This window comes from Podospora pseudopauciseta, chromosome 1 (genome assembly GCF_035222475.1).
Source record: "Podospora pseudopauciseta strain CBS 411.78 chromosome 1, whole genome shotgun sequence".
NCBI classification, from domain to species: Eukaryota; Fungi; Ascomycota; class Sordariomycetes; order Sordariales; family Podosporaceae; genus Podospora; species Podospora pseudopauciseta.
This window is the reverse complement of record NC_085892.1, coordinates 6,674,901-6,701,465: the sequence shown is the minus strand read 5'-3', so window position 1 is coordinate 6,701,465 and position 26,565 is coordinate 6,674,901. Positions and strand designations below refer to the sequence as shown.

Genomic DNA, 26,565 nt, shown 5'->3' with positions numbered 1-26,565 from the left:
TACCTATGTAGCATGAAGCAGTTCTATTGCAGAAAGTGGGTTCTTGAATGCCCTCCTGTCGACATTTGATTCTGTCGATTGTAGCGGTGAAGAATCCAGACTGCGGAGGTGAGGGGTCAGGACCGAGGATGTCGCCGAGAATGGAGGAAATGGTGGAGTTGGTTGTCAAGTCCGAGTCATTACTATCACGGAATTTGGTGCCGACAGAGAGACGCGGGAAACCACCGGGACAGGCAGGTCGTTATCGCCGTCTCCGCCTGTTGGCGCCTCGTAGACTCTGGCACCCTGCCCTGATATGCGTGAATCGTTGGTGTGATAGCACAACCTGCATCACGCACAGCTCGATGGCGTCGAGATGAGTCTATCCGGTGACTGGAACAGAACCTCTCGTCTAGTTCTCCGTCCGGCGTGTGCTGTTCCGGTCTCGGTGGAGGAGCGCCGATGAAAAGTTGGATAGCAAGTCGAGCAGCGCCTAGAAGTCGTAGACACTTAAAACCTTGAGATACCTCCCGTCATCTGACACTCTCATGTTAGTCTCAAGCACAAAATGCACTCTCCGGTAGAGGACGACTATCGCCTCAGGCAGGCGGCCAAAGCGCCCCTTCCAACCTCTCACGGCCGAAACAAGTCAACATCATCCATTCTGTCAACCTCCAAAGCATCTCTTCCTTTTCTTTTGGACAGTTTGGGCAATCCAATTACCTTTGACAACACCATCACCGACCCAGATTGCATGGTGGTTACTGAAATCGGTAATGACGAAGAATACGACCAAATCCAGTCCAACTTCGGGCCTGTGCGTCGATTCTTGACCCGGTTCGTGTTTTTGACTGCCATCATCCCTTGCATTCTGCTCTTATGGGCTTCCAAGATTCAGGGAGAGATCCTGCTGGCTCTTGGACAGGAAGGAAGCTTGGGTGGGGTCAAGCTCTATCTCGCTTGGTTTGCTTTTGCCATTGAGGGTCTCTGGTCAGGTAAGCCGATCCTTGGTGCTTAGAAAGATTTGATCAGAAAACTGACTGGAAACCTACATACAGCCGACGCAATCGCTGCCTCTTTGGTCAAAGCAGCATCCTTATTTGCTCGGTATCGGCCCAGACTTCGGTTACTGGGTGATAATGTGCCGTGCGTGGACATCATCATCCCAGTCTGCAACGAGAAGCTCGACATCATCCAAGATACCGTTCGCGCTACACTCAACATCGACTACCCTGCTCATCGGTTCAGAGTCATCGTGTCTGATGATGGCCGGAATCAAAAGCTGGAGGCTTGGGTTTTGCAGCTGGCCGCCGACACGCCCAACTTGTATTACACCGCGCGTGTCAAGTATGGGCCGGCAGGGTACAAAGCTGGCAACCTCAATCATGCAATTACTGTGTCTGACACCCTTCCTGGTGGGCGGGCTGAGCTTGTAGCTGGGTTGGATGCTGATATGATTCCTGAAAAGAGGTGGCTGAGGGCGTGTGTTGCACATCTGATTAGGGATCCCAAGATGGGAGTTGTTTGTCCTGCCCAATTGTTCTACAATGTGCCGGACAATGACCCGCTGAATCAGCAGAGTTCTATCAACTGGCTTTGTATGGACATCATCAGGGACCATGCCGGACTCGGCTGGTAAGTAATCCCTCGAAGCCTTGGGGCCCAGCGACTGACACTGCACAGGAATCTCGGATCTGGCTGGGTCGTCCGAAGAGAGGCGGTGGACGATATCGGTGGGTTTCCTACAGACTGCCTTGTCGAGGATATCTACAGCTCCATGCTGCAGATGGCAGAGGGGTGGCGTTCTGCCTATCTGGCCGAGTCGCTTCAGTATGGTCTGGTTCCCGAAACATATGCTGCTCATGTGAAGCAATTTGCTCGATGGGTACGTTCCTCTATACTTTCGTGTGGTATCATCTGTCCTAATGATGAGAGCAGTACATCGGTGGAGCTCAGATGTTTGTCAACTTCAAGGGATATCTCTCCAGCAAACTGACCAAGCGGATGACCCTTGCTGCCAAGTTGGTCGGCTTCTCCAGCGGTATCAACGTCCACGCCAAGGCTCAGCTAGCCACAGTATTCATGTTGTTGACGCCCTTTGTGTTCTTGACTGGTACGCACCTGATGTATTGGCGAGACGAGGCGGAAATGAAGCTATTGCTTCGACTTTACTGTGCCATTGTCCTGACACGCTATCTTCATGACTGCCACATCGGTGTGATGGCTGGGTACCGGGTTGCAGTCATGGAGACGGGTATGATGAGATACATGTCTCATTGTAAGTCCGCCAGATTCTTGAAAGGACCGTCGGCTAACATGACACAGATTACACCGTTGCGTGGTTCAAGACGTTTTTCCTGGGTAAGCCTGATGGATTCACCCCAACGGGGAGCATTGCCAACAGCCTCCAAGAGCGGAACCCTGCACGCCGTGCTCCTTTCCGCGAGCGGCTGCGCCATATTCTTTTCGACTGTGGTGCCTGGGTTCAACTGAGCGTCGTGCTGGCATTTGCCTCATGTGCCTCCCTGCAGGCATTCCGGGTACTCGGACCACATTGGATGTCTGGCAACTGGGTTTTCAATAGGGACATGTGGATTGAGCTGCTCAAGACAGTAGCGTGGCCATCACATCTTTGGTTTCCGACAATGTTGGGATGCTTGACGCCGCTGAGGTACGCTCTCCGGCCGCCTAGCGTACCTGAGCGGGACAGACTGCTCGGAAAGCGGGAGGAAAACGGTGCGCGTTACCCAACGGAGGAGGCAAAGCATGTCAGGTGGTCTTTGTTCGAGGTGGACTTTGTGGTACTGTATACCCTGTTCATGGGTTATGTTGCGGCTGTTTTTGTCGGGAGTTGGTGGCTGTGATAACAGTAAAGATTAGAGAGTAATCAAAGTTCTCAATACAAAATTATGCCCTGAGTTTGTCCACCTTAGTCCTATACTCCTCCACAATTCGTGATACCTCCTCTGGCTCGAAGTCACCTGGATAATCCTCAACGACATCTCCAAAGCGATTCTTCAGCGTCGGGTCCGCGCCATGATTGACCAAGGCTTTGAAGGCATCCAGATACCCATGGCGCATGGCTGTGTGGATGGGCCGATCCCCGGAAAAACGGTTAGCCATGTTGAAATAGAGTGCTCTTTTCTCATTGTCAGCCAAAAGATCGGATAGTGTGTCGATGGACTCTGTTTGAATATTAGCATCGGCTGCGGACAAGAGGGAAGCGTCAGCACACTTGACTGCCCTGATTTTGCAGCAATATGCGCAGCTGTCTGTTGAAAGTCGTCCTTGCAAGCAATAAGGATGTCGGCAGGCGACTCATGTTCTCGCAACGCTAGAGCTTTGACGGCTGTCACCAGTTTGGCGCATTCTCCCTGACCGGCAAGAACGGCGACGTGGTGGGCTTCTTGTGGAGAAATATGCATTTTTGCAAGGGTGAGTAACGGCAGGGACAGCAGAGTTGGAAAAAGTGAATCTCGATGTTTGGAGGGTGCAGTTGATAACGGCCTCGTAAGACGCCGGCCCACCGGACGTCCGTTCAACTCAAAAATCCGAAACCGACCGAAGGCACTGGTGACCGACACTTGAAGAGAATTAGTAATAGTAAGGCTGGGGCGCTTGGTGTCAGAGGCACATGCCTTTTTTGCGGTTGTCAGAAGCGCAACAAGGAGTCCCGTATACCTTCCATGTCATAAGATGTCATGAGATGCCATAAGATGTCATAAGTTGCCATGCAACTGACAGCGATGTTAAGTTTGCTGTCACCAAACCCACCCTCATTCAATGCCGCTCGGACGAACATTTTCCAAATCTTCTTCCTTCCAACCAATAGAGGCAGTATTGCAATTTTGCAAAAGTCCATAGTGTGATGCAAGATCTGTTTCTCTTTTGCTATCCTACAACCGTTCCAGACAACTGTTCGCGGGGTGGGTACACACTACCACAAGCATACACAGTTGAAGAAGACAACTGCCAATATCATACATGTAGCTCCTGTGCATCAAGGCCTTCTCGTCCGTGGTGACTTTCTCAACCTCGAGGCGTACACAGCATCTCCCCTTCAAAGTTTCCACACTGCAGCCCGGAGCAACAGTCGGAATCCGCGCGGCACGATGTCAAGACGTTGTGGCATGCCTGTCAATGACTGTTAGTCTTTGAATTCCTCTTATAGCATCGATGGAAAATGGTGTCTTACTGCCTGGCCGTAGAAGTCGGTGATCTTGTATTGGGTTGGCGGCAACGCTGAATCAGACTCCTTCGATGTATCTCGTCGCCGGGGAGTAGATGAGGTCTTGAGAGGAACTGGAATGACCAACGCAGCAACCATTTGCAGGCTGAGCAGGAAGAAGATGATGGTCTGGATGAAGGCTCGCATTTTTGAAGTATTTTTGTCTTTGCTGGATGGTTTTCCAACGATGGTAACGGCGCTGCCGGTGCTAATCAGGCCTGCCTGGAAAGAATGAAAGAATGAATGAATCAAGCAACCCCCAAGAGAAACGACGCCAGTAAAAGAAAATGATGATTTCAAGCAGAAGAAAAAACCGCGTGGTGAAAGGGGACACTGCAGGCCCCCCAAGCTGCAGGTATTCACAAGCACAGCAGGAAATGAACGAAAACAAACAAACCAAAAAAGCCGACCAGCAAACGCCCACCACCCACGACCAGGGAAGGATGCCTTTTGTATTTATTTATCAATGCATGTTCATCTCAAATGGCCGCCTTGCAAGTATCCATATTCCCCCCAAGAGAAGCTGAAACGGCATTCCCTGCCAAGGTTGTTCGTCTCCCTGGTAAACTGACCAAACACGATGCTGCAAACGACTCCTCTTGTCATGCTGGAAGAATGGTTCTGCGGGGCGTTCCCAAGTCTCAAACTGCCGCTGCGGAGTTGGTGATCGGGCTGTGTTGCCTTTCCGGTATAAGATGGCAGTGCTATGAGTTGCTATCTTGCAGCCTGTAGAAATCAGTGGTACGCTGTTAGTGTCCGATAGCGCCCACTGTCTCGGATAGGCGCACCGCAGGGAATAGCCCCGTTTCGAATTGACACCACCCCCAGAATGTAACCTGGATGTTGGCGTGCAAACGAAAAATGAAAGGTAGAAAAAGGCAAATCGCATGAATACGATCGGCTTGATCGTCCGATCGACGCGCTTGTTTGTGTCCAGTCAGCAGGCTGTATTATCGGGAGTGGACACAATTCATCTTTGGGGGGCAGCACGGCAGGTCAAACAAAAAACCCCCACAGAGGTTGACTTTCCTCCGTCTATTGGTGTGACTTGTTCCAAATAATTGCATATCATCATGACAGGAGCCATCCACGGCCTGAAAAAAAAAAAAAATACCAGTAAGTCAGTGAAACGTATGATGACCCTCAACTTTTCCCTTTCTAGTTGGAAGCTGGTCTTTTAGGTGTCTCCCGAGGCCTGTTGACCATCTTTCGAGGCCTATTGACCATTTTTTGAGGCCTACCAACTATCTTTTGAGACCTTCAACCACCTTATCTTTCAAGTGTTATTAATCACCTTGTCATTTATGATGTGGTTAAGGACAATATGTTGTGTAAAATTCCATTTATATGCAGTGCCATCTTCCTATCTACCTAGGCGAGGCAGGTATACATAATGTGCTGTCCAGCAGTTCATCCATACCATCCAGTCATATCACATCTATACGTCCCTCCTCCATTCCCGGCCCCTCGGTCTATACCAACCCCTCCCTCCGGCCGACGACTCTGCACTCGTTCTCGTCCCGGACAAGAAACTCTTCCTCTCCGCGTCAGGAACCTCATCCACAATCCATCTTATCCCACCCTCCGGCTCTTGCCTCCACCCATACGCATACACTTTGCCCATTCGGACAATGGCCTTGTTCCTCTCCTTGGTCTTCATCTCTTCCAACCCATAAAAGTCTCTCACCATGCTCGTGCCAGCGACGTATGTCATCACCGCAGCAATTGTATCCGGCTGGCGGGGCAAGTGAGGCAGCTTTCTGCGCCAGATAATCACCAGTGCCAACTGCACTAGCATGACGCAGAGGATGATGGCACTAGCGATGCCGCAAAACAAGAACTCGGATCGAAGCTGACCCGGTCGATAAGGCAGGCCAGCGAGGGCGATGATGAGAAACTCTGCGATGATCCCGGTGAATGCCACTGACGCTGCAGCGAGATGTCTGTTGCGTAGGAGGGGAATGAAAGCGCAGATGGGGCTGCTGTGGCGGTTTAGGAGAATGGTTGGGTTTGGCCGTGCTTCTCCGTCTCTCAGGGGAAAATAGGGGCTGAAGGTTTGGGTATCTTTTCGCGTGCTGTTAGCTGCTTGTCCGGTTCTATAAGACAGAGGGGAACAAAAGGGAACAAGGGAAAAATGGAAGAAAAAGGAGAAGGAAAAAGAGAACAAGATATCAACTCACCCTGAAACAACCTCCCCCAATTCGACGAGATCAGCACCCCCAAAAGCGCAAACAAGATCTTCATCCCAACTCCACTAGCAACAGCCGTCGGCAAAAATACCTTTTGCGGCTGGTCAATATTCGCCAACGAAGCCAGCGTTAGCCCAAGCAGAGCCACCAGCAACAGTCCGAAAACAACATCAAGAAACAGCCTATTCAGCTTCCAATTCCTAAAAAACATCGCCTTGTTGAACCCCGACCGGACGGTGTCTCTCGTCCTCGCCCACCACCCCCTCTGGTTCCTATCCTTCCTCTCATACAAAGCCACAGGCATAATCCCATACTTTGTGACCCCATCCTCGGTGGTAAAAGTCCCGAGCTTGAATTCCTGCCCCTTGAGGGCATGCAGCAGTTCCTGTTGTGTGATCTCTCCGCCAAAAGACGAAAACTGCTGTTCAATCTGTGGATGGCCCATTACGGCTGCCACGCCGGCAATGGTGGTAGGGTCAGCCGAGAGGCGCCCTGGCTTTTGGAACCACTTGCTCATCGTGTAGGCTACCACCCCGGCTTGGATCACCAGAATGGTAATGATGATGTCGAGAACCCATGAATTTCCGGTGATTTTGGGAGGACAGGGGTTGATGTTGGTGGGAGATGCGAGGTCGTTGCAGTAGTTGGTATCGATGTACGTCCCACCAGCTACGAAGATGGTGCCAATTTGAGCTACAAAGAGACCAAACTCTGAAGCTCCCATCGCGGGACTGACAAGTTCTGTGGCAGAGATGCCCCCGCTTGTGAGCTGCCTGACTGGGTCATGGGTGATGACCTGTTGGTAGAAGGCACCCATCATGAGCATGAAACCTCGCCCTACGATCAGAGGGGCATGGTTTCCAGTGAGGGACTCTGTGATCTTCCAATATGGCCATGACATGAGGGCTGGGGCGCCTGTATCTGGGCTTGGTGATGATGTTGCTGTGGTTTCACCTGGACCAACGGTTGCTGAGCCGGTCGCTGTTTGACCTGTTTGGGCTATCGGTGTGGGTTCTTCAGTTGAAGCCCCAGAAGATTTCTGAGCAGAGGAGAAAGAGGAAAAATGGGTTATATCGGGGCTAGACAGCGTGGAGGATAAAATCCTGGATGGATTGGTCTCAGAAGATGATACGACGGACGAGATTGACCCCGTGACAATTGTCGATTCTTGGGCAGAAGTTGACTTGGCAGCTTCCTCAGTCTCCGTATTTGTTGTCAGAATTGACGTCACCGAACTCGAGCTAGAACCACTCACAGTCAATGCTGTGGAATCGGGCTCCGGTTGAGACGATACTTGGGCAATAACAAATGGGTCCGAGTTTGTCTCTGTCGCTGCTTCAGTCCCCCAAGAAGTTGCTGTGTTTGTAGGATCCGTGGTCTGCACATTCCGCGTCGAAGTTCCACCTGAAGCTGAAGAGATTAAGCTGGTCGACTCCGTGTTTGTCGTCTCGGTCTGGAGGCTAGTGCTTACTCCGGGAATCCGCACACTTGTTAAGGTTGTTGAGCCTGGATTGGATTCGGCATTTGAAGACACGACCGATGACGGATTCAATGGGGTATTTGTCGAAATCGTTGGTGAGACCGTTGATGGAGTCTCTGGCGTCGTAGTAGGAGTCGTTATCGGAGTGGTTGTTACTGACATTGCAGAGGGTGTTGTTGTCAAAGTATTGGTCGCAGAAGTCGATGGAATAACCGCTGTGATGGCTGCTGAGGAGGCCGTTGGACTAGTAGTTGGAGTAATAGTTGAGGTAGTTGTTGGAGCAGTTGTTGGAGCAGTTGTTAGAGTGGTGATAAGAGGGTTTCTTGAGGTGGATATAGAGATAGCTGTTGGGATGGATGCAAAGGTGGCTGTTGAGGTAGTCAAAGGTGGAATTATAACAGTAGTTGGAAACTCTATCTCAGAGGTTGGTAGTGTCTCGGGAAGATCTGTAGTACTGACTTCGGCGGACGTTGACTGCTCTGATGAAGAGGCGGATGTAGTTTCCTCCGTACCCGGGGTGGAGGTACTCAAGTTAATAGAAGTGAATGATGGCGAGATGGTAATTGTTGTTGCATTTCCCGGAGTGGTTGAAGTCTGCAAGCTTGTAGAAGGAGTGGTGGTAGTTGTTGAGGTGGAGATGCATTCTTCCAAAGTTGAAAAAGACGTCATACAGTCAATCCTGTCAGCCCTTCTCAGACCCCTTGCAAGAATAATCGGTATGGTTGTACAGGTTACCGAAGTTGCCATGCATGTATCGACAATGGGTGGTGCAGTGACGGTTGACGTAACTATCCGCGTGGTGGTTGTCACAGTTTCGGTCGAGGTGGAAGGGCAATCTGAAAGTGTCAAGGCAAACGTGAGGCATCTACCCTCGATGCGGTCCTGACAGTCCATCCATGTCGTAGCGCAGGGATCAACAACGGTTGGCATAGTGGATATCTCTTCCACTATTGTTGTTGTTGTCGTTGTCGATGTTGATATTGTGGACGAGAAGACTGTTGAGCTGGTCGAGATGGTCATCGATGTGGGCGGCCGTGTTGTTGGAGGCGTTATTGTCGAGGTCTCTGTAGGGGTCTCTGTTGGGGTTGTCGTTACAGTTGTTGTTGGCCTGGTGGATGTGGTGAAAGGCACGTATCTAGTTGTGCAGTCAACCTCCTCGCCGCGCTTGAGCTTATCTGGGATAACATAGGTAGTACAATCTACCACAGGAGAGCCGGATGGAAGTCTAAAAGTAACTATTCTCGTCGGCCTCAGAGTGAAGAGCGGCCCCTTTGTTGTCAAAGTTACGGTCGGTGTCCGAGTAATTGTGAAATAGCTTGTCGAGCAGTATGTGTGCCAATATCCCTGTCGTTTGACTTGACGCGCTGGAACCATGACCGTTGTGCAGTCTACAGTGCTTGAAATGATCGGGAAGTCTCCGGGCAGTATTGGCGGTCCAGCCGTGAAGACTGGCACTAGAGTAAACAAGTTTCTCTGGCGTTCAATTATTGTTGCTCCCTCCGCTCCCCCTCCTCGCGCTTGCAGTGTGGATGAGCTGGCATAGCTTGGCTTTGAACCGTCCGGGAGAGTCTTTCTCAAATAGATGACAACGCCAACAAGCCCCAATGTAATCACCAAAGTTGTAGCCATTCCAAAAACTCTCGACAAGAAGGGCCTTGATGTTGGATTCCCATTTTCTGGGGTATCCTGTTAGCAAGTGCTGTGTATCTTGGAGCCTACCGCAGAACATACTGGAGAGTTTGATATTTCTGCTCTTCTTTTTCTTCAAAGGTCGATCTTCTGAGAGGGACGCCATTGTTCCAGTTCATGACAAGACAACACACGAGCAGGGTTGCAACAAACTAAAGAGTGAAGAAAAGAAAAGGAAAACTGACGTGAAGGGTAAAGGTTGAAAAGGAATCGACTCAGACTCCCATTGTTGACCAACTGCGTCGCCATGATAAAACTTTTGGCAAATAGACAGACTTTAAGGATGCCTGGTACAGAGCGGAAGAACCCGTCGCTGGAAAAGGACGCCGTCGATGGCAGTGCTGTGGTTTACCTTTGCATGCCTACCAGCAGGGAGCGCATCTCTCTCGGGATAAGAACGTGGATGCATGCGGCTGAAGGTACCCCGAAGAAACCCTGACCATCCAGAGGTCTAGAACGCGCTTCCCAAGAACCAGACGTGCAGCACTCACTTGACCTTGCGTCACCTGAACGGCCAATTGTCTTGCGTACCTGACTGTCCAGGTCTCCCACATCGACAATTCCAGGGGCTTGGAGGTGAAGTGGTGGTACACTGCCACCCCGTTGGGAAAGCGCTGCGAGGCGCTTGATTGAAGCAGAGAACGAGCGGCCGTTTCAGCCCTATAAAAGAGCGGTTTGTGATTGGAGAGTAATAAAACTTACAGCAGAGAGGCCCCCGTCTTGTGATTACTGCATTTACTCTCGGATAAGAAGGGCAGTGACAGTTATCTCTTTGAAATGATGGGTTTCCAAAGATAGTCGATTACCCTAACTACCCTGTATAACATAGCACTACCTGATTAAGCCCTTGAAAATGATTGATGGGGCTTTCAAAATACCTTAGTTTATAGGCCCTTGGCGACAGTTGGTAGATGTTCAAAGATCGCGGATAGACGCTGAATGATAGTTGATGTATGTTTTGAAGATATGGTAGATGGGAGACGTTTTAAACATATTAACTTTTAAACGTGGGGAACATGGCGCGTTGTATAAAAAAAAAAAAAAAAAAAAAAAAAAAAAAAAAATGGGGTTGGATATCCTTATCTAGCTTTGCTCCCTATTACTGCTCTTTTATGCCTTTCGACATTTTTTTTGTCAAGACTCCGTGGGTAAGCAGACAGTGACTGGTTTCAATCATGGACCGCAGCGACACAGCTTCAGCTCCAGCTTCAACAGCATGCCACCATGAACAAGCTGCTACAAAACCCAATGACTGCTATTGTGGTTCCAATTTCCTCGCTACCATTGTGCATTTTCTCGATTCCCGGCTCCATATCCTCTAGTGGTGCAGCCCTACAGAAACAGGACTGTCATTCCTCTTGGACTTGAGTCATCGTAGGCCTACTTCAAAACCACAAGTCTGTCATGCCAGAATGAAAAACATTCGTTTTTATGCGCAGGTAGACTGCCACAGGTTGCCAAACACAGGCGTCTGGTTGGTGACGCCCAATCTGCTTATGTGTCCAGGCACATGACTTTTTGTTGGTTCTGCGGGAGTGTAAGGACCAAGGTCCGCAAGGTTCATCAACAAGCCCGTTTGGGAAGAGTCGATTGTCACAACTGGAAGATAGCAATAGGTAGGTAAGGTAGTCGCAATAAGACTCCAAATATACCGTGATTCTTTCGGCGTTATATTGGATACACGGTTGCCAGAGCTTGCCCTTGATGAATCGCTTGATTTCAAAGGGAACGAGGTACTGCGCAAGTGGTATGTCCATTTTTCAATGGCAATGAGAAGCATAAAGAAAACAATCCGCGTTTAGGATTTTACATGTAGGAAACACCGACTTACAGCATCCGCCCACATCAGCAAATGGGGTGCGTTATCAATTATGTAGGTAGATGGCATCCGAGGCAGCTACCTGCTTCACCGAAAAGTATTGAGAGCTGCGGCAACATTTTCAAAATTTCCTATCCTATCATTTTGACAACAGATTCTTAAAGGAGGCTCGTAGGGTCTTCAATCGGATGATAACTACAGTTCCAGCTTTTCAGGGATTCAAGCGGTGATCGTACTCTTTTTTCTCCGCCCGGCTCCGTGCTGCATTCCTACCTAGGTGCCTTCCTTATCTTCTTCGAGGTTCATCTATAGACCCGGTATCCTTTGGCACCAGACAGCAGTATGAGAGGGTAAAGTCCAAAAGGCTGCCTACTTTGTGCGTCCGCTCTGTAAACATCCAACCAGGAAGCTACCAGGGTATTTACATCGCGGTTAAGGCCGACCAACTGATTTGGCGGTACCAAAGGTTGTCGCGGCTCAGACACCTAAACGGCGGTATTTTTCCAGCAGCAGTACTCATAAAGATTGCCAATAGTATGGGCAGCTGCACCAACGTGATAGCATCTCCAGAGCCAGAGTACTCGTGTTATTCGCAGTCCCAGGAGTGAAAGGAACTATGATGCCACACCCCGGAATGCAGCGTCTTTGAAATCCTCAAGAGTTGAATTCTGAGCGCGAGAGCTCATTTTTAAGCCCAAACCGTTGTCTTGTTTGACCCCTATAGAGAGGGATACAAACCGGGAATCTGGTGGTGATTAGGGTGTCAAAATGTCAACCTCCACCGGACTGTAGGAAGGGTTCTGTAAACAAGTCTGAAGTTATTCGAGACTTCTGCTTGAGATGGAAGGAGCTCCCAATTTCTATAAAAGAGGCCTCTACGACCACGATCTTGAACCTTCCCCAGACCATCGCCCTATAACAACCCCCAACACCTTTGAACTCAGCTCTCGACAGTCCAGATTCATCGTCACCAGAAAAACAAGTTTGTAGATTCTGCCTAGCTTACCTCCTCTTTGCCGGCACTGAAAAATCTCTGTTTATATCTCGCCTGATCTTCTCTTTCTGGCCCTCCACTAACCACTTCAACAGTCTTCAAGATGATCATTCCCCCCTCCCCCGCTCTCACAGCCCTTTTGCCGCATCTACAACACCCATCTCTGCCGTCGCAGCTGACTCCACCCTAGAGAACAGAGTCTGGCTCAGCAACGTGGACGTCCGGGAAGCCTGACAGCAGCAGTACGGCGACGGCGCCCAGGCCCGCGTGGGGTGGGAGGAGGCATGCAACACTTGGTCGTGTGTTTTCAGAGGAGAAAATTACTTCGTCAACATGGACCAGTACTGCGTCAGGAGGTTCCCCGACAGGGTCAATGTGTGCGCCTCGTGCCACAGGAGGGCGGATGATTGGCAGTGTCATGATCGGACTTGGGCGGAGAATGCGGGCCGGAAAAGCTACCTTGTGTCGCTCTTTGCTGTATCACGGTCTTGAAAGGAAGCCTCGTTGGAGCCACCCAGATGTCCTTCACCACATGTATTTCATCCGCCTTTATGGACCTCTTTCCTTCTTGGACAGACCTTGATAGATACCTAGTAAACGTTCCATGCTCACATCAACCTAAACAAGCTTGGTCTTCTTCCCAGGCTCCAACCACAAAACCTCCTTGTCCAACCCCTCGGCCTTGAACGACTGCGCCAAATCTTCCCGCTGCTCCTTGAAGTGATCCCAACTCTCAAAGTGCATGGGGACCAGCACGTCAGCTCCCAGCTCTCGGAACAGCTTTACTGCCTGCGCGCCGTCCATGGTGATGACAAGGGGGCCCGTGGGGAGAGGGGCTGTTGCTTTGCCTAGGTTGAGCAAGGCGACGGAGATGTCTGGAGGGTTGTTAGATATTGGTTGGTTTTTTGGTGATGAAAGAAGAAACGGCTGTTGTGGTAATGTGGTAATGTGGTGATGTGAAGGAGGGGAAGGAACATGAAACATACGGTACTTCTCCTTCATCTTTGCCAGCTCAGGGATGTAAATTGTGTCCCCAGAGAAGAATATCGCGTTTGGCTTGCCATCAGTCTTTCCAAACGATTCCGTTGTCAGGATAAAGCCAGTGACCTCACCACCAGGAAGGTGTACGCAAGGGGTTCCAGTAACCTCAAAAGTCTGTCCCTGGAGCTTGATAGAAACAGTCTCCCTGATTATTCGATATCAGCTTCTGCAGCTATCTCTGAGAGGAAAAACAAAAACCAACCAAGGCTGCAAAGCTTTGACACCAGGCCGAGGAGCAAGGTTCTTTGCTCCGTCAGGGGTGGTGAGCACGATGCGGCCTTCGAGAAGACGGCGGCCAGGCTCGTCAAGATTGTCGACATGGTCCTCGTGGCTCAGGAGAACAGCATCGATAGGAGGGAGATTGGCAAGGCCTAGAGCCGGTTCAATGGATGCCTTGAGGACAAGGAGACCCATATCGAATTCAAATGGGGCATGAGAGAAGAAGGGGTCGGTGATGAGTGTGACAGGGTTGCTATCGTCCCCAAGATGAATGAGGGCAGTCGCAGTGCCGATGTGGGTGAGGCTCAGAGGGGCCGAGAGTTTGATCGAGGAGGTCATGATTGAGAGGTTCACAACAAGTGTGTAAGTCAAATGCAGAAGTTCAGGAGTGACAGGCGCTTGGAGATTGAAGGGACGGAATGGTTTGTCGAGATAAATTCTGGAGAAATTCCATCGTCTTATATACACGAGTTCCCTATGACGGAGAGCAACGCTCTCCATTCGAACCCCCCAGATCTCTGCGGTTCATCGCAAGGGCCTGATGTCGATGCACTCAGGATAAGCTTTACAGGGGGGGTTGCTAACCCCCGCTTTGTGATCCATGGCGCAGGTCTTGGCGATTAATGACTCCCGATTCGGCTTAGCGCAGGAGAGATGGCAACGACAACCATCAGTCTCACGGGGAAATGCGAGAGCTGTACAAATCCAGATCATGACGCCGAGGGGTATACCCAGACTTGGTGAGTTGGAGTACATAAAGTATGGAGCCCCGCGACTCTCACTTCTGATGTTGCTATTCCCTTCCTGGAAACATAACCCGCCAAGCCTTGAACATCACTTGCTGTGTCAGCACCCAGGATGAAGATTCGACAGAGGACGACATGTCAAATCTGCAGGCAGAAGAAGATCAGTGTACGGAATCCGATTGTACCTACCTTCCACATTGCTGACGAGGCGCGTTTAGTGTGACGGGAGAAAGCCTTCATGCGGCCAATGTCTCCTCCGCAACATCACCTGCCCCGGATATCCACCGGATTGGATATTCATCTCTCAGTTCGCTCCGTCTAACATTCAGACAAAGCCGATACTTGCTAGAGTGGCTGGTCACTCTGGCGTAACCAAGCATCCCCCCTCTCAGCTTCCAGGCATACTCTTGAACCGGAAAACGCATGAGCCGAATGGGAGTCTCAGGTCGCTTTACCACGAAGACCTACCGCTGGACAAGCTGATAGAAATCATCATCCAGGGGTATGTTCCAGGTACTGATGTTGCGGCGATTCTAAAAGGCGCCAGTGCGTCTACTCCTCGAATATGCGGTACGTATAGCTTGAGGCCTCAAAAGTCAAGGGGCTTGATTTCCCCCTTCAAAGTGTCTGCTCTCAGGGCGTCATGGAAAGACAAGGGCTAATTGACTCGTAAAGGTGCGTGGGCAGAAGTACTACCAGATCTCGTCAAAGCTGGTAACAACACAGCTTTGAATGCTGCCATCAAAGCCTTTGCTTTCTCCATACTCGTGTGCGAGACGCAACGCAAGATCCCCATGGCGACGGCGCTTGAAGCATATAGCGTAGCGCTACGATCCGTCAACGACTCGCTCAAGATCCCCAACAAGTCGTCGTTGGTTCAGCTAATGGCTGCTGTAATGTGCTTGCTCTTTGCTGAGCTTGTGTTGCCAACAAGCCTTGAAAGCTGGACCGCTCATTTAGAGGGACTTGGGGAGTTGATGCAGACGCGAGAGCCACAGTTCTACGCATCAGGCATCGCCCACAGGCTATTTGTCGGGGCAAGACCGGCATTGGTAAGCATCAAAGATCTTCCATCTTGTTCGATGTGTGTCTCGGTCGATGTGTAGCTGACCCATGTCGATGTTGTTAAGATTGTACTGAAGATCCAGTCGAGAAAGGCATCTTTCCTTGCCTCAGAAGAGTGGCAAACAGCTCCTTTCCAAGAGATCATTCCTTCGCCAATGCAAGCATTGATGAACGAAGCAACTGTTATTCCGGGCATCATCGAAAGAATGAGTCAGGAGGCTGGAATCACGACTGCTGACAGGCTATTGACGGAGCTAGAAGCACTGCTTGACCGACTTGCGCTGTGGGAAACAAGCTTCCAGGCCACTCCTGAGGCCCCTCGTTTCTGGTATGATGGAGACTGCATCTGGTTTGACAGCCTCACAACAGCTAACGGCCTGACGCATTGCTGGGCATTCAATGTGATTTGCTTGACATGTGTCGGGAAGATTGTGGGCTTATTTCCAGACCTGCGTCCCTTTGCTCATATATCGCGAGGGATGGTCTCTCAAGAAACCAGGCGGATGTCGATGCTCATATGCCGGAGCACCAAGTATTTGATGCAAGACAAGATGAAGCTCTTTGGGCCAACATCCATTGTCCTCCCCCTCCAAACGGCGTATGACACCCTGAAGGCTGGAGGCGCCGAAACGGAGAGGGATTTCGCTTGCTGCAAAGAGATACTTGAGTCAGCTCTTGGAGAAAAGCACTTTTTATCTCTCTTTTTCAAAGGAGACGTGTAACAGAATACGGAGCAGAGGGTTATGACAGTAATTGAACCATGTACTTTCGCGAGACAATTGGGGATGGTTGGTGACTTCATCAGATGGATCGGAAAATATTACCGGCTTCCTATTGGCTGAATGTCACATCAGCCTCAACTACCCTTGTCGCACCAGCCACAGCTCGCCCCGTGCGGCTAGCAACTTGGGCGGCAGACCCACTCTGGCAAGGCAACAAGAGCTACGAATAAGCTCCCAGAGTGGCACACGCATCGCAACTGGAGCTGGGAAAGCCGCTATTCAACCCCAGCCTGACAACCACGATTCCTTCAACAACGTCCTTTCTTTCACCGAAAGATCCAAATCACAAACACCGCTGCGACTTTAAACATCAAGCCACAAGATCCGGCCCTTCACAACCCTCGAAACAGCTACCATATCCACGCCGCCATCATGTCGGACCAGGAGCGCGAGCATGCTCTCGCCAGCTTCAAGAAGAAGTTGATTGAGTCGCGAGAGTGGGAAACCAAGCTCAAGAACCTCCGGCTCGAAATCAAGGGTCTTCAGAAGGACTTTGACAACACAGAGGATCACATCAAGGCGTTACAAAGTGTCGGGCAGATTATTGGCGAGGTACTGAAGCAGCTTGACGAGGAGAGGTGTATGTTTTTCGTCCTCCGGTCCATTTCCCTCTGCTCATGGTTATTTGACTTCCCGCAACCACGCCGCTAACATTCCAACCTCTTGCAGTCATTGTTAAGGCCTCGTCAGGTCCTCGTTACGTCGTCGGTTGCCGCTCCAAGGTCGACAAAGCGAAGCTCAAGCAAGGAACCCGTGTGGCGCTTGATATGACGACACTCACCATCATGCGCATGCTTCCCCGCGAGGTCGACCCCCTCGTCTACAACATGTCTTTGGAAGATCCGGGCCAGGTCAGCTTCGGCGGAATTGGTGGTCTCAACGACCAGATTCGCGAGCTCAGAGAAGTCATTGAGCTTCCGCTCAAGAACCCAGAGTTGTTTCTGCGAGTAGGCATCAAGCCACCCAAAGGCGTGCTTCTGTACGGTCCACCAGGTACCGGCAAGACCTTACTTGCCAGAGCAGTTGCTAGCAGTCTAGAGACGAATTTTCTTAAGGGTAGGTGATCGGTATGCTTTATTCTGGACGACAAGTTTACTAACACGCAATCACCTCCACAGTCGTTGCATCAGCTATCGTCGACAAATACATTGGCGAGTCTGCCAGGTTGATCCGCGAAATGTTCGGATACGCAAAGGAGCACGAACCCTGCATCATCTTCATGGACGAAATCGACGCCATCGGTGGCCGCCGGTTCAGCGAAGGTACTAGTGCCGATCGTGAAATCCAGCGGACGTTGATGGAGCTGCTCAACCAGCTCGACGGTTTCGACTATCTCGGGAAAACCAAGATCATCATGGCCACGAACCGACCTGACACACTCGACCCTGCGCTGCTACGTGCCGGGCGTCTAGACCGCAAGATTGAGATTCCCCTCCCCAATGAGGTTGGACGTCTGGAGATTCTCAAGATTCACGCCGCGGGCGTGGCCAAGGAAGGGGAGATTGACTTTGAGAGCGTGGTGAAGATGAGCGATGGGCTGAACGGTGCCGATTTGCGAAACGTGGTTACCGAGGCGTAAGTCTACCAACAGGAACAAACACTGGAAGACTACCATGCTGACCTTCTCTTCCTAGCGGCCTCTTCGCCATCAAGGCCGACAGAGATGCGATTAATCAGGATGACTTCAACAAGGCAGTTCGCAAGGTGGCTGAGTCGAAGAAGCTGGAGGGCAAGCTTGAGTACCAGAAGTTGTAGAGACGGTTTGGTGTTGGTGAAGAGCGGAAGGGGGTTAGATAATGACGAATCACATTACAGGAAGACGCGGATAGAGCGCATGAATTCATGCCAAGCGTTTTGAGCACACTGAAACTACTTTTACTGTAATACTATGCACCGATAGGGAAGATATTATGATGACGATGTATTTGGAATTGCTTCGAGTGACCAATCACATCTTGTGTTTACTCTTGTTGGTTGTTGGTGCCGTTCGCGCTCCTCGTGTCCTGGATGGAAGCCTGTGAGAAGCCTTGATGCAGGTATGGCATATAACACCTTCAGAGCAAGCAACGGAGACGCCTTTGGAGATAACAGTATGCAGAGTCTGGCGCGTTGGAAGTCCGATTCGTCAAAAGAGCATGCCGTATAAGGCTGATAAGGCTGAAGGATTTCGCATTCATTGGATCCGGTCGGTTCACCTCGGTCTCAGAGAACAGACAGTTGCTCGCACCATTCTTTCTGCAGGAAGCGCTCTTGTTGACATGCATTTGCATGGGAAGGATTCTGAACACAAGGTCTTGACAGGACAGGAGGTTGTGTTGGTTGACGGTCAATGAAAGGACATCGAAAGGACCAACGGACCACATTGATGTCAAGACATCTTTCTTGGCCGGGGACGCTTGTCTCCTATTTTCCATCAGCATTGTTCTCAACACCCAACGCATTCGGTTGTCCCGTGCTCCGTATGTTCGGAAGGAATTCCGAGGCCCGTGTCCGAGCCGAAGCGACAAGGCATCCGACTGCTCATCATCCTCATATCACTGACAGTGGCCCGTGACGATATCGCATAAATAAACATAGAAAAAGGGGGCAATTGTTTCCTCGTATTGCGTATGGGCGGCCCGATTGCATCGTAGCACTTTTTTGCACCTGGTTCCCTCTCTTCTCTCTTTTCCCCCCTCCACCCCCACCAAGCCGTTTGTCGTTACGATACCGTCCACAGGGGACAAGATGATCGTGTCCGGCAGTTGGAAGGTTTAAGCCCCACGCCAGGGACCCAGCAAGATTAGGTATTTCTAAGAATAGAAATCGCAAAGCCCAGGGGGAGGGGCGCCTGTGGGAGAGAGAAGAGACCCATCCCTTTGTTCCAACAAACCAGGGTGTGAAAACCAGTTCACAGCCTCAAAAAGTGGGCTACGCGATCTCACCTCTTTTGGCCCCCCTTTTTTGATGCGGTTCCTGCTTGTTTTGATTGATGATAGTTATTCCATTCCCGGTAATCAGTGCCGGACCTGGGAGGCGATCATCTTGGAAGCTTCTTGGTTGGAAGGGTTGCATTCAGAACCATTCTCTGGTCTTTCTAGGCGGTTCCTGGCCTAGCGTAGCCGGATGCCATGTCCATGGGCAATTGGCGGAGAACCTGGAAACAGACGTCATGTTCACAGGCACAGCGATAGGGCAGATGAACGAGGGGGTTTGGTATGACAACACCCAACTACTGTGCACAGGGACGCAGCTAGAGAATTGGGGGACCGCTAGAGCCACGAGATTGTATGTTGTGTTATATTTCTGCCTCGAAGCACTAGAGGTTATATCCACTCGTCCACGGGGAAACAGCTTGGCCCGTCGTGATACGAAGATGCTCCACTGTTGCTATAGAGGGACCCTGGAGCAAATTGTATACCGATCCGAGTGGCTGCCCCTTCCGGATTGTCGGCGCTGGGCACGAAGAACAGACAATACGTGTATTGCTGGGCAGAGGGTCGGAGTGTCTCCTGTCGGAACTGTATTGACACATCGTTGCTCTATTTGAGGGGCCCGAAGCCGTTATGTCAGGATTCGGGTGGCGGTGAGACGACAGGCTCAAGCAGCAGCGTTCTTGGCGCCGAAAAGCGAGCGTACAACGATGGCAGCTTGCCGAGAAACAAGTTGAGAGGGTCGACTGCCGAGACAAGACCAGTCGACTCGCAAAAGGGCGTTAAGAGCAGCCGCCTCGATCTGACGGGACGAGCTACTGCTGAGGCTAGATAGCACCACGTAACTGACAAAAGCCAAAGTGTTGGACCGACAAGCGGCAAGCTGACTAGCAAGCGGTGCTGTGGTGATCGGAGTTGAGGATGAGCGATGAGCTGACAAGAGTATGCAGCCCGCTGGCGGCTCCTCGTCTTCTCCAATGGGAAGGCTGTTGGTTTCCTTCCTGTCCAATTCTGAGACCGTCTCGGAGAACAGTTGCATTGGAATGATGTCGTTGCTTTTGGTCACCCCTTCCTCTTGTAAAAGTTGAGGCACCCGTGAGACATCCGGAACCTAGTCCAAGTGTTGTGAAAGATTACGAGCGACGCAAACAACGCCTGGTTTGTTTTGATATCAGACGGCGAGGAGCAGAGCAGACAGTTGGGGGATGGGAAAGGGGGGTGCGCGGGGATGAGGCCTTGCGGTCAGGACTCAGGGTGCCACCGAGACGCCTCCGTCGGTGGGAGCTCTTGGATCCCCTGTTGACAGCGGCGCTGTCAGCGAACAAGAAACCTGAAGTGCAACACATAGTGCCTCTTTCTGCAGTGTGTCGATCGGGATTTCAGGGCGGGCGAATTGGATAAAGCGAGGGTGTTAGGAAGGGCCGGGTAACTGCGCTTCCAAGTGGTATTCCATTATTCCAAAGAAAGCAAAAGAGGTGAACACGACGGGCTAAGGTCAAACGAGTGGTGGGCAGTGACGACGGTGGTCAATGGCAGATGCTGCGCCCAGCACAACCCCTGTTCCCAGTCGACTCCGGCCGCTAGGTGCCCCACTCCAAACACCCTGCAGCATTCCTCGCGCCAGTTCGGTGCCAGAGGGCCAGCCATAAAGTCAAGCTCCCCAGAGGCTGCAGATACAGGTGGCCTTCCTGACTCCATTCCCCTTCCCATCATCAACTCGACTCACCTGTTCTTGCTTTTAGCTTTGGAGGCTTGTGAAAGCACCATCCCGTGATACCCACTCGCTCACCCCGCGCATTCTCATCTTCGCAATTTCCGGTTTTTCCTTTCGATCCCCTCGTTTTGCTGGCAGTCGGTGACAATGTGGTACGCAGCCCCCTTCCCGAAGCCAGCCCCGCCCCTACCTTACCATACACTGACTCCGGACTCGCAGTGGCATTTTCGGTTACGTGAATTACTTGGTGGAAAAGGACAGGAAGTTTATCATTGACACACTCATCAACGGTATGTGTCTCTGGTCCTTCGTTTGGTTGGGCGGGAATACGACGCCGCTGCTTCCCCCACCTCGGCGTTTCACCCAGAAACAGCAACGAGGCACAACAAACAGGATTCAACGGATCCGTCAGAGAGTGGGCTGTGGCTGATCTAGACTTGTTGCGCCAATGCAGGACTTTCCCGTCTCGAGTACAGAGGGTACGACTCGGCCGGTTTTGCCGTCGATGGCGACAAGAAGAAGGAAGTCCTTGCCTTCAAGGAGGTAGGCAAGGTCGCCAAGCTGAGGCAGCTTGTTGATGAGAGCAAGCCCGACCTCTCCAAGGTCTTCGACTCCCACGTCGGTATCGCACACACTCGCTGGGCCACCCACGGTCCCCCCTCCCGTCTCAACTGCCACCCCCACAGGTACGTCCATTGCAACCCCTCTGCCTTGATTTGACCCCGACCTGACCATTTGATCGTCTTCAGGTCCGACCCCACATGGGAGTTTTCCATCGTCCACAACGGCATCATCACCAACTACAAGGAGCTCAAGACTCTCCTTGAGGCCAAGGGTTTCAGGTTTGAGACCGAGACGGACACAGAATGCATTGCGAAGCTCGCAAAGTATCTCTACGACCAGAACAGGGGCATTGGGTTCACCGATCTCGCCAAGGCCGTTATTAGCGAGCTGGAGGGCGCCTACGGTTTGCTCATCAAGAGCGTGCACTATCCCCATGAGGTGATTGCCGCTCGCAAGGGTTCTCCCTTGGTTGTCGGTGTCAAGACGCAGAAGCGCATGAAGGTCGACTTCGTCGATGTCGAGTACTCGGACGACAACACTCCCCTCTCCGCCGAAGCCGCCTCCCAGAATGTTGCGCTCAAGAAGTCGTCTGTCGCCGGTGGCCTCCTCTCACCTAACGGCCTGCTTGGAGCCCCCGACAAGTCGCTCCTTCACCGATCGCAGTCCCGCGCCTTCATGACCGATGATGGCCTCCCAATGCCCACCGAGTTCTTTTTGTCGTCGGATCCATCGGCCATTGTCGAGCACACCAAGAAGGTGATGTACCTCGAGGACGATGACATCGCCCACATCCACGAGGGTTCTCTCCACATCCATCGCCTCAAGAAGGCCGATGGAAGCAGCAATGTCCGTACCATCCAGACCCTTGAGCTCGAGCTCCAGGAGATCATGAAGGGCAAGTTCGACCACTTCATGCAAAAGGAAATTTTCGAGCAGCCCGAGTCGGTTGTCAACACTATGCGTGGTCGTCTTGACATCGGCAACCAGACAGTAACACTCGGTGGTCTGAGGAGCTACATCGCCACCATTCGCAGGTCCCGTCGCATTATCTTCATTGCTTGCGGTACTTCCTACCACAGCTGCATGGCTGTCAGGGGTGTTTTTGAGGAGCTTACCGAAATTCCTATTGCCGTTGAGCTTGCCTCCGACTTCCTGGATCGCCAGGCGCCAGTATTCAGAGATGACACCTGCGTCTTTGTGTCCCAGTCTGGTGAAACAGCCGACTCGCTGATGGCTCTCAGATACTGCCTCGACCGCGGTGCCCTGACTGTCGGTATCGTCAACGTTGTTGGTTCCAGCATTTCCCTCCTCACCCACTGCGGTGTGCACGTCAACGCCGGCCCCGAAATCGGTGTTGCGTCCACCAAGGCCTACACCTCGCAATTCATTGCCATGATCATGTTCGCTCTCTCATTGGGCGAGGACCGCGCTTCCAAGCAGAAGAGAAGAGAGGAGATTATGGAGGGCCTCTCTAAGATCAGTGACCAGATCAAGTCCGTCCTCTCTCAAGACCAAAAGATCAAGGCTCTCTGCGAGAGCACCTTCAGAAACCAGAAGAGCTTGCTCCTGCTTGGTCGTGGCAGCCAATACAGCACAGCGCTGGAAGGTGCCCTCAAGATCAAGGAAATCAGCTACTTGCACTGCGAGGCCGTCATGAGCGGTGAGCTCAAGCACGGTGTGCTCGCCCTTGTGGACGAGAACTTGCCCATCATCATGATCCTCACCCGTGATGATCTCTTCAAGAAGAGCTTGAACGCCTACCAACAAGGTTTGCAAACCCGCTTTCATGACCTATTCACGTTTCTCATGCTGACGTCACATTTCCAGTTACTGCTCGTGGAGGCAAGCCCATTGTTATCTGCAACGAAGGCGACGAGGAGTTCAGCGAGAACCAGGCCGAGAAGATCGAGGTCCCCAAGACGGTTGATGTTCTCCAGGGTATCCTCAATGTCATCCCCTTGCAGCTGATTGCCTACTGGCTCGCTGTTCTCGAGGGTCTCAACGTTGACTTCCCTCGTAACCTGGCTAAGTCGGTTACTGTTGAGTAGAGTGTTGGCAACAGCCGGCACTGGGGGTGGAGTTGTATGTGTGTAAGAATACGGATGCTACCGTCTGTTAATTTCCCAAGCCAACTGGCGTTGGGCGGAAGGTGGGGGGGGGGTACCCAAAAAAAGGATATCAGGTGTGGGTGGTACACCGATGCTTTTTAAAGACTTGTCGTCTGCACTGGTTTTGGCGTGCCAAAGAAAGCGTATTTTTGTGTTATTTTCGCCCCATGTCGATTTTTTGTTAGGGATTTACAAGATAGTGGCATACATATCTAGGAAAGCGAGTCGAAATAAAGAGACATGAACAGTAACTTGGAGAGCAAATCTGAACATTTCTCGTGATGCAAGGTTAGTCGTAATTTGAACCGGTGAGCCATGCTGGCACAAGCTACTTTTTTGCTCAGAATCATTCATTCGTTTGCACATGCTTGCTGATAGTACAAGGCGAAGACTTGCCCATCCATTTCTAAGAACCCATGCTCCCATCATTGCTACAGCCCAAGCCCAAGCCTTAGACAGTTTGAGTACCATACCCCTTGATCCGCTCAGCAAACGCCCAACTCTGCTTCTCGAGCTGCTCATCCTCCTTGAGCTCAATCCCATCCTTGTTCACCACCGCAATGGAATACCGATCCAGCGACCTAGCATCACGGTAGAAAAGCACCTTCATGCACTCCTTGACCACCTCCACCGCCTGCTCCCTCGTAAGCTTGGCAGCATCCTCCTCGGTACCAGCGTACTTGCGCATAATGGGCTGAGCCAACGCCGCGCCAAACCCGGTAGCCAACGACGGGGAAGTGAAAGATGTTCCCCTCAAGTCAACAGAAGCGAGGAAGGGCTTCGAGTCCGAGTCGAGCCCGGCAACGAGGATCTGGTTCCAGAGGGGGTCGAACGAGTTGCGGCGTTGGTACATGAGCTTTTGGAGGTACTTGAAGAGGTTGGCTGCGTTGAGGTGGCCGGGTTTGGAAGAGGAGGATTCTTCGTCGTCTTCGTCGTCGAGGGTTGGTTCCACCTCGTAGGATTCGTCGGTGGCTAGCTCTTTGAGGTGGCGGTCGAGGAACTGCATGTCGGAAACGTCGCCGCCGAAGCCGATGACGGTTGTGTCGAGGAAGGTGCGGAGGCGCTTGACGTCGGTAAAGCGGGCTAGAGAGCCGTAGGAGGCTGGTTTGGGGAGGGGATGTCAGTTGGGCGGTTGCTGGGGTGGGTTGAGGAGGCGAAACATACCCAGGTTATCGGCCGCCATAACGACGCCGTCCTTGTACTTGATTGCGATGACCGAGGTGCCTGTTACGACGGGTGATTGTGTGACGGTTCTGGGACCGCTGTTGTTGAGGTAGGAGGCATCGTAGGCGCCGTAGACATCATCTCTGGGCTTTGAGAGCGGGAAGGTTAGTTAGTTGTTGCCGTGGTGGGCAGTGGTGGATGTGAGGGGACATACACGACCCCAGGCTTGCGGGCGGTGATCCATGGCTGCGGTGGGTTGTGGAGGGTAGTAACACAACAGTGGTCTGGGGAGCGGCTATCGAATTCGGGTTTCGATTCGTTTCTCGAGAGCGGTTGGAGTCTGTTTCGTCGTCGGTGATTACGTTGGGTTGGTTGATACGGGGAGCTTGTTCGAAGATGTTGGATTGGGGCTGGAGCTCCCTGTAGCTTCGCGTCCAAGTGCTGCCTTCCTGGCGGGTGCTGCTTGGTCAGTGCGGGCTTGCGCTGCCAAGGCAAGGGTGGGTGGCTGACAGCCTGAGGCTGGATGGCTCAGGTTCAACTTCATCTGCCAAGGCTGCACGTGATACCCTTCTTCTCAAACATACAAGAGAACCATCAAGTTGAGCCGCAATTCCATTATTCCCAAAACACGAAGACTCATATTTTCTAAACGAAATTGGCCGAATATTGTCTCCAAAAAATGGGTTTGGTAGTATACGAAAGTAGTGACGAGGACGAGGAAGCCCAACCGCTCCCCGAGCCTCAGGTATGTTTTTACACTCTCGCAACCATGCATACTTCCACTAACACGCGTTTTTGAAGGTCACCAAACCACCAGCCAAACCCATCGCACCAGAAGTAAAAGATGCGCCCCAACAAGCACCCTCGTTCCCACCCAAACAACCCTCACCACCACCTCAACCCTTGCCCCAGCCATCAAAACAGTCACCACCCCTCGGCCCTGTCTTAGGCCCCGCCCTCGGCCCTTCCCTCCCACCATCGAACACCCTCCCCGAACCAGAAGACATGGAAATGACCATCCCCCTCGACCCCTCCCCCCCCCCTCGATCCCCCTACTCCGCCAACCGCGCCCTAATCCAAAGCCTTACCCTCCCTCCCAATCCCGACACCTCCATCCCTCCCTCCCCGCCCCTTTCCCCAGCCCTCCTCCCACAAATCAACTCCCTAACTGCCAAATTCGACAACTTCCTCAAACTCAAACGGGAGAAAAACATTCACTTCAACGAACGTATCGCGCAATCCCACGGCCTGAGAAACCCAGCAGTGATGGAGCAGCTGCTGACGTTTGCGGGGATCGGGACGAGTTTTGACGGGGATGATGACGGAGGGAAAGGAACGGAGCAGTATGCTACCACCCTGAGTAAAGAGCTCTGGGATCCGCTGACGGGGTTTCCCGGGTGGGCGTACAAGGATGCGTTGTGGAAGACTCAGATCAAGACTAGGAAGGAGAGGGAGAGGGGGAAAGGGGAGAGGGTTGAGTTTGTGAGCGCTGGGACAGCAGCGGCGGGGGGTGATAGTGGGGTGTTGCCAGATTTGAGGACGGGTTTGTCGGGGGAGGAACGGTTTGGGAGGAAGAGGAAGGGGAGGTATTGATGACGGGACGGGATGAAGGATTGTGATAGGTAGTTGTGCATACCTGAAGAGAAGCATCGGTGTGCGAGATTGAGGAATTGATATACGGGGAAGGGAAATCACGATCAGGTGCCAATACGTCCGACATATGTAAATAGAGCCTGAACTGCTGCTCGGTTACAGAAGTGTCATCGTAATCCTAGCCGTCAGGGCCAGTTATTCTGCACAATTCCATGAAAATTTGTGGAGTGATAAAAAGTACAAGTGTTGCAGCAATATCATTTGGGCACCCTCGGTGAC

At 51.8% G+C, this 26,565-nt stretch overlaps 11 protein-coding genes across 11 annotated transcripts; 6 read left to right on the top strand and 5 right to left on the bottom strand.

Moving 5' to 3' along the window:
- Positions 1-388: 388 nt before the first annotated feature.
- QC763_118290 (uncharacterized protein) lies at positions 389-3,458 on the bottom strand. The gene is made up of 4 exons (XM_062908417.1): positions 3,215-3,458; positions 2,101-3,164; positions 703-1,930; positions 389-516 (listed from the first exon to the last, which is right to left on the bottom strand). The coding sequence occupies exons 1-2, from the start codon at positions 3,402-3,404 to the stop codon at positions 2,887-2,889; spliced, it is 468 nt and encodes a 155-aa protein (XP_062771519.1). The 5' UTR covers positions 3,405-3,458; the 3' UTR covers positions 389-516; positions 703-1,930; positions 2,101-2,886.
- On the top strand, positions 548-2,472 carry QC763_118300 (uncharacterized protein; the record flags this gene model as incomplete). The annotated part of the gene is made up of 6 exons (XM_062908418.1): positions 548-974; positions 1,038-1,614; positions 1,663-1,864; positions 1,918-2,257; positions 2,305-2,340; positions 2,384-2,472. 6 exons carry the CDS (start codon positions 548-550, stop codon positions 2,470-2,472), a joined length of 1,671 nt encoding a protein of 556 aa, XP_062771520.1.
- A 332-nt stretch (positions 3,459-3,790) lies between the features above and the next one.
- QC763_118280 (uncharacterized protein) lies at positions 3,791-4,751 on the bottom strand. Its single transcript, XM_062908416.1, has 2 exons — positions 4,175-4,751; positions 3,791-4,113 (listed from the first exon to the last, which is right to left on the bottom strand). The coding sequence occupies exons 1-2, from the start codon at positions 4,352-4,354 to the stop codon at positions 4,009-4,011; spliced, it is 285 nt and encodes a 94-aa protein (XP_062771518.1). The 5' UTR covers positions 4,355-4,751; the 3' UTR covers positions 3,791-4,008.
- An 894-nt stretch (positions 4,752-5,645) lies between these two features.
- On the bottom strand, positions 5,646-9,671 carry QC763_118270 (uncharacterized protein; the record flags this gene model as incomplete). Its single annotated transcript, XM_062908415.1, is given in 4 exon segments — positions 5,646-6,271; positions 6,388-8,160; positions 8,173-9,552; positions 9,608-9,671. The coding sequence occupies 4 exon segments, from the start codon at positions 9,669-9,671 to the stop codon at positions 5,646-5,648; spliced, it is 3,843 nt and encodes a 1,280-aa protein (XP_062771517.1).
- A 2,991-nt stretch (positions 9,672-12,662) lies between these two features.
- QC763_0021850 (uncharacterized protein) lies at positions 12,663-12,785 on the top strand (the record flags this gene model as incomplete). Its single annotated transcript, XM_062905414.1, has 1 exon — positions 12,663-12,785. One exon carries the CDS (start codon positions 12,663-12,665, stop codon positions 12,783-12,785), a length of 123 nt encoding a protein of 40 aa, XP_062771516.1.
- A 33-nt stretch (positions 12,786-12,818) lies between these two features.
- QC763_0021830 (uncharacterized protein) lies at positions 12,819-16,177 on the bottom strand. The gene is made up of 3 exons (XM_062905413.1): positions 13,622-16,177; positions 13,365-13,564; positions 12,819-13,253 (listed from the first exon to the last, which is right to left on the bottom strand). Exons 1-3 carry the CDS (start codon positions 14,137-14,139, stop codon positions 12,997-12,999), a joined length of 975 nt encoding a protein of 324 aa, XP_062771514.1. The 5' UTR covers positions 14,140-16,177; the 3' UTR covers positions 12,819-12,996.
- On the top strand, positions 14,296-16,171 carry QC763_118250 (uncharacterized protein; the record flags this gene model as incomplete). Its single annotated transcript, XM_062908414.1, has 4 exons — positions 14,296-14,550; positions 14,603-14,954; positions 15,060-15,436; positions 15,515-16,171. Exons 1-4 carry the CDS (start codon positions 14,497-14,499, stop codon positions 16,169-16,171), a joined length of 1,440 nt encoding a protein of 479 aa, XP_062771515.1. The 5' UTR covers positions 14,296-14,496.
- Positions 16,178-16,603: 426 nt separating the features above from the next.
- RPT4 (26S proteasome subunit rpt4) lies at positions 16,604-18,195 on the top strand (the record flags this gene model as incomplete). Its single annotated transcript, XM_062908413.1, has 4 exons — positions 16,604-16,811; positions 16,901-17,287; positions 17,350-17,806; positions 17,866-18,195. The coding sequence occupies 4 exons, from the start codon at positions 16,604-16,606 to the stop codon at positions 17,984-17,986; spliced, it is 1,173 nt and encodes a 390-aa protein (XP_062771513.1). The 3' UTR covers positions 17,987-18,195.
- Positions 18,196-19,665: 1,470 nt separating this feature from the next.
- GFA1 (glutamine--fructose-6-phosphate transaminase (isomerizing)) lies at positions 19,666-23,850 on the top strand. Its single transcript, XM_062908412.1, is given in 6 exon segments — positions 19,666-20,347; positions 20,358-21,009; positions 21,077-21,147; positions 21,312-21,543; positions 21,607-23,189; positions 23,249-23,850. 5 exon segments carry the CDS (start codon positions 21,005-21,007, stop codon positions 23,467-23,469), a joined length of 2,112 nt encoding a protein of 703 aa, XP_062771512.1. The 5' UTR covers positions 19,666-20,347; positions 20,358-21,004; the 3' UTR covers positions 23,470-23,850.
- Positions 23,806-25,156, bottom strand: PRE4 (Proteasome subunit beta type-7). Its single transcript, XM_062908411.1, has 3 exons — positions 24,908-25,156; positions 24,694-24,841; positions 23,806-24,630 (listed from the first exon to the last, which is right to left on the bottom strand). Exons 1-3 carry the CDS (start codon positions 24,935-24,937, stop codon positions 23,981-23,983), a joined length of 828 nt encoding a protein of 275 aa, XP_062771511.1. The 5' UTR covers positions 24,938-25,156; the 3' UTR covers positions 23,806-23,980.
- Positions 24,862-26,499, top strand: QC763_118210 (uncharacterized protein). The gene is made up of 2 exons (XM_062908410.1): positions 24,862-25,438; positions 25,495-26,499. Exons 1-2 carry the CDS (start codon positions 25,373-25,375, stop codon positions 26,284-26,286), a joined length of 858 nt encoding a protein of 285 aa, XP_062771510.1. The 5' UTR covers positions 24,862-25,372; the 3' UTR covers positions 26,287-26,499.
- Positions 26,500-26,565: the final 66 nt, after the last annotated feature.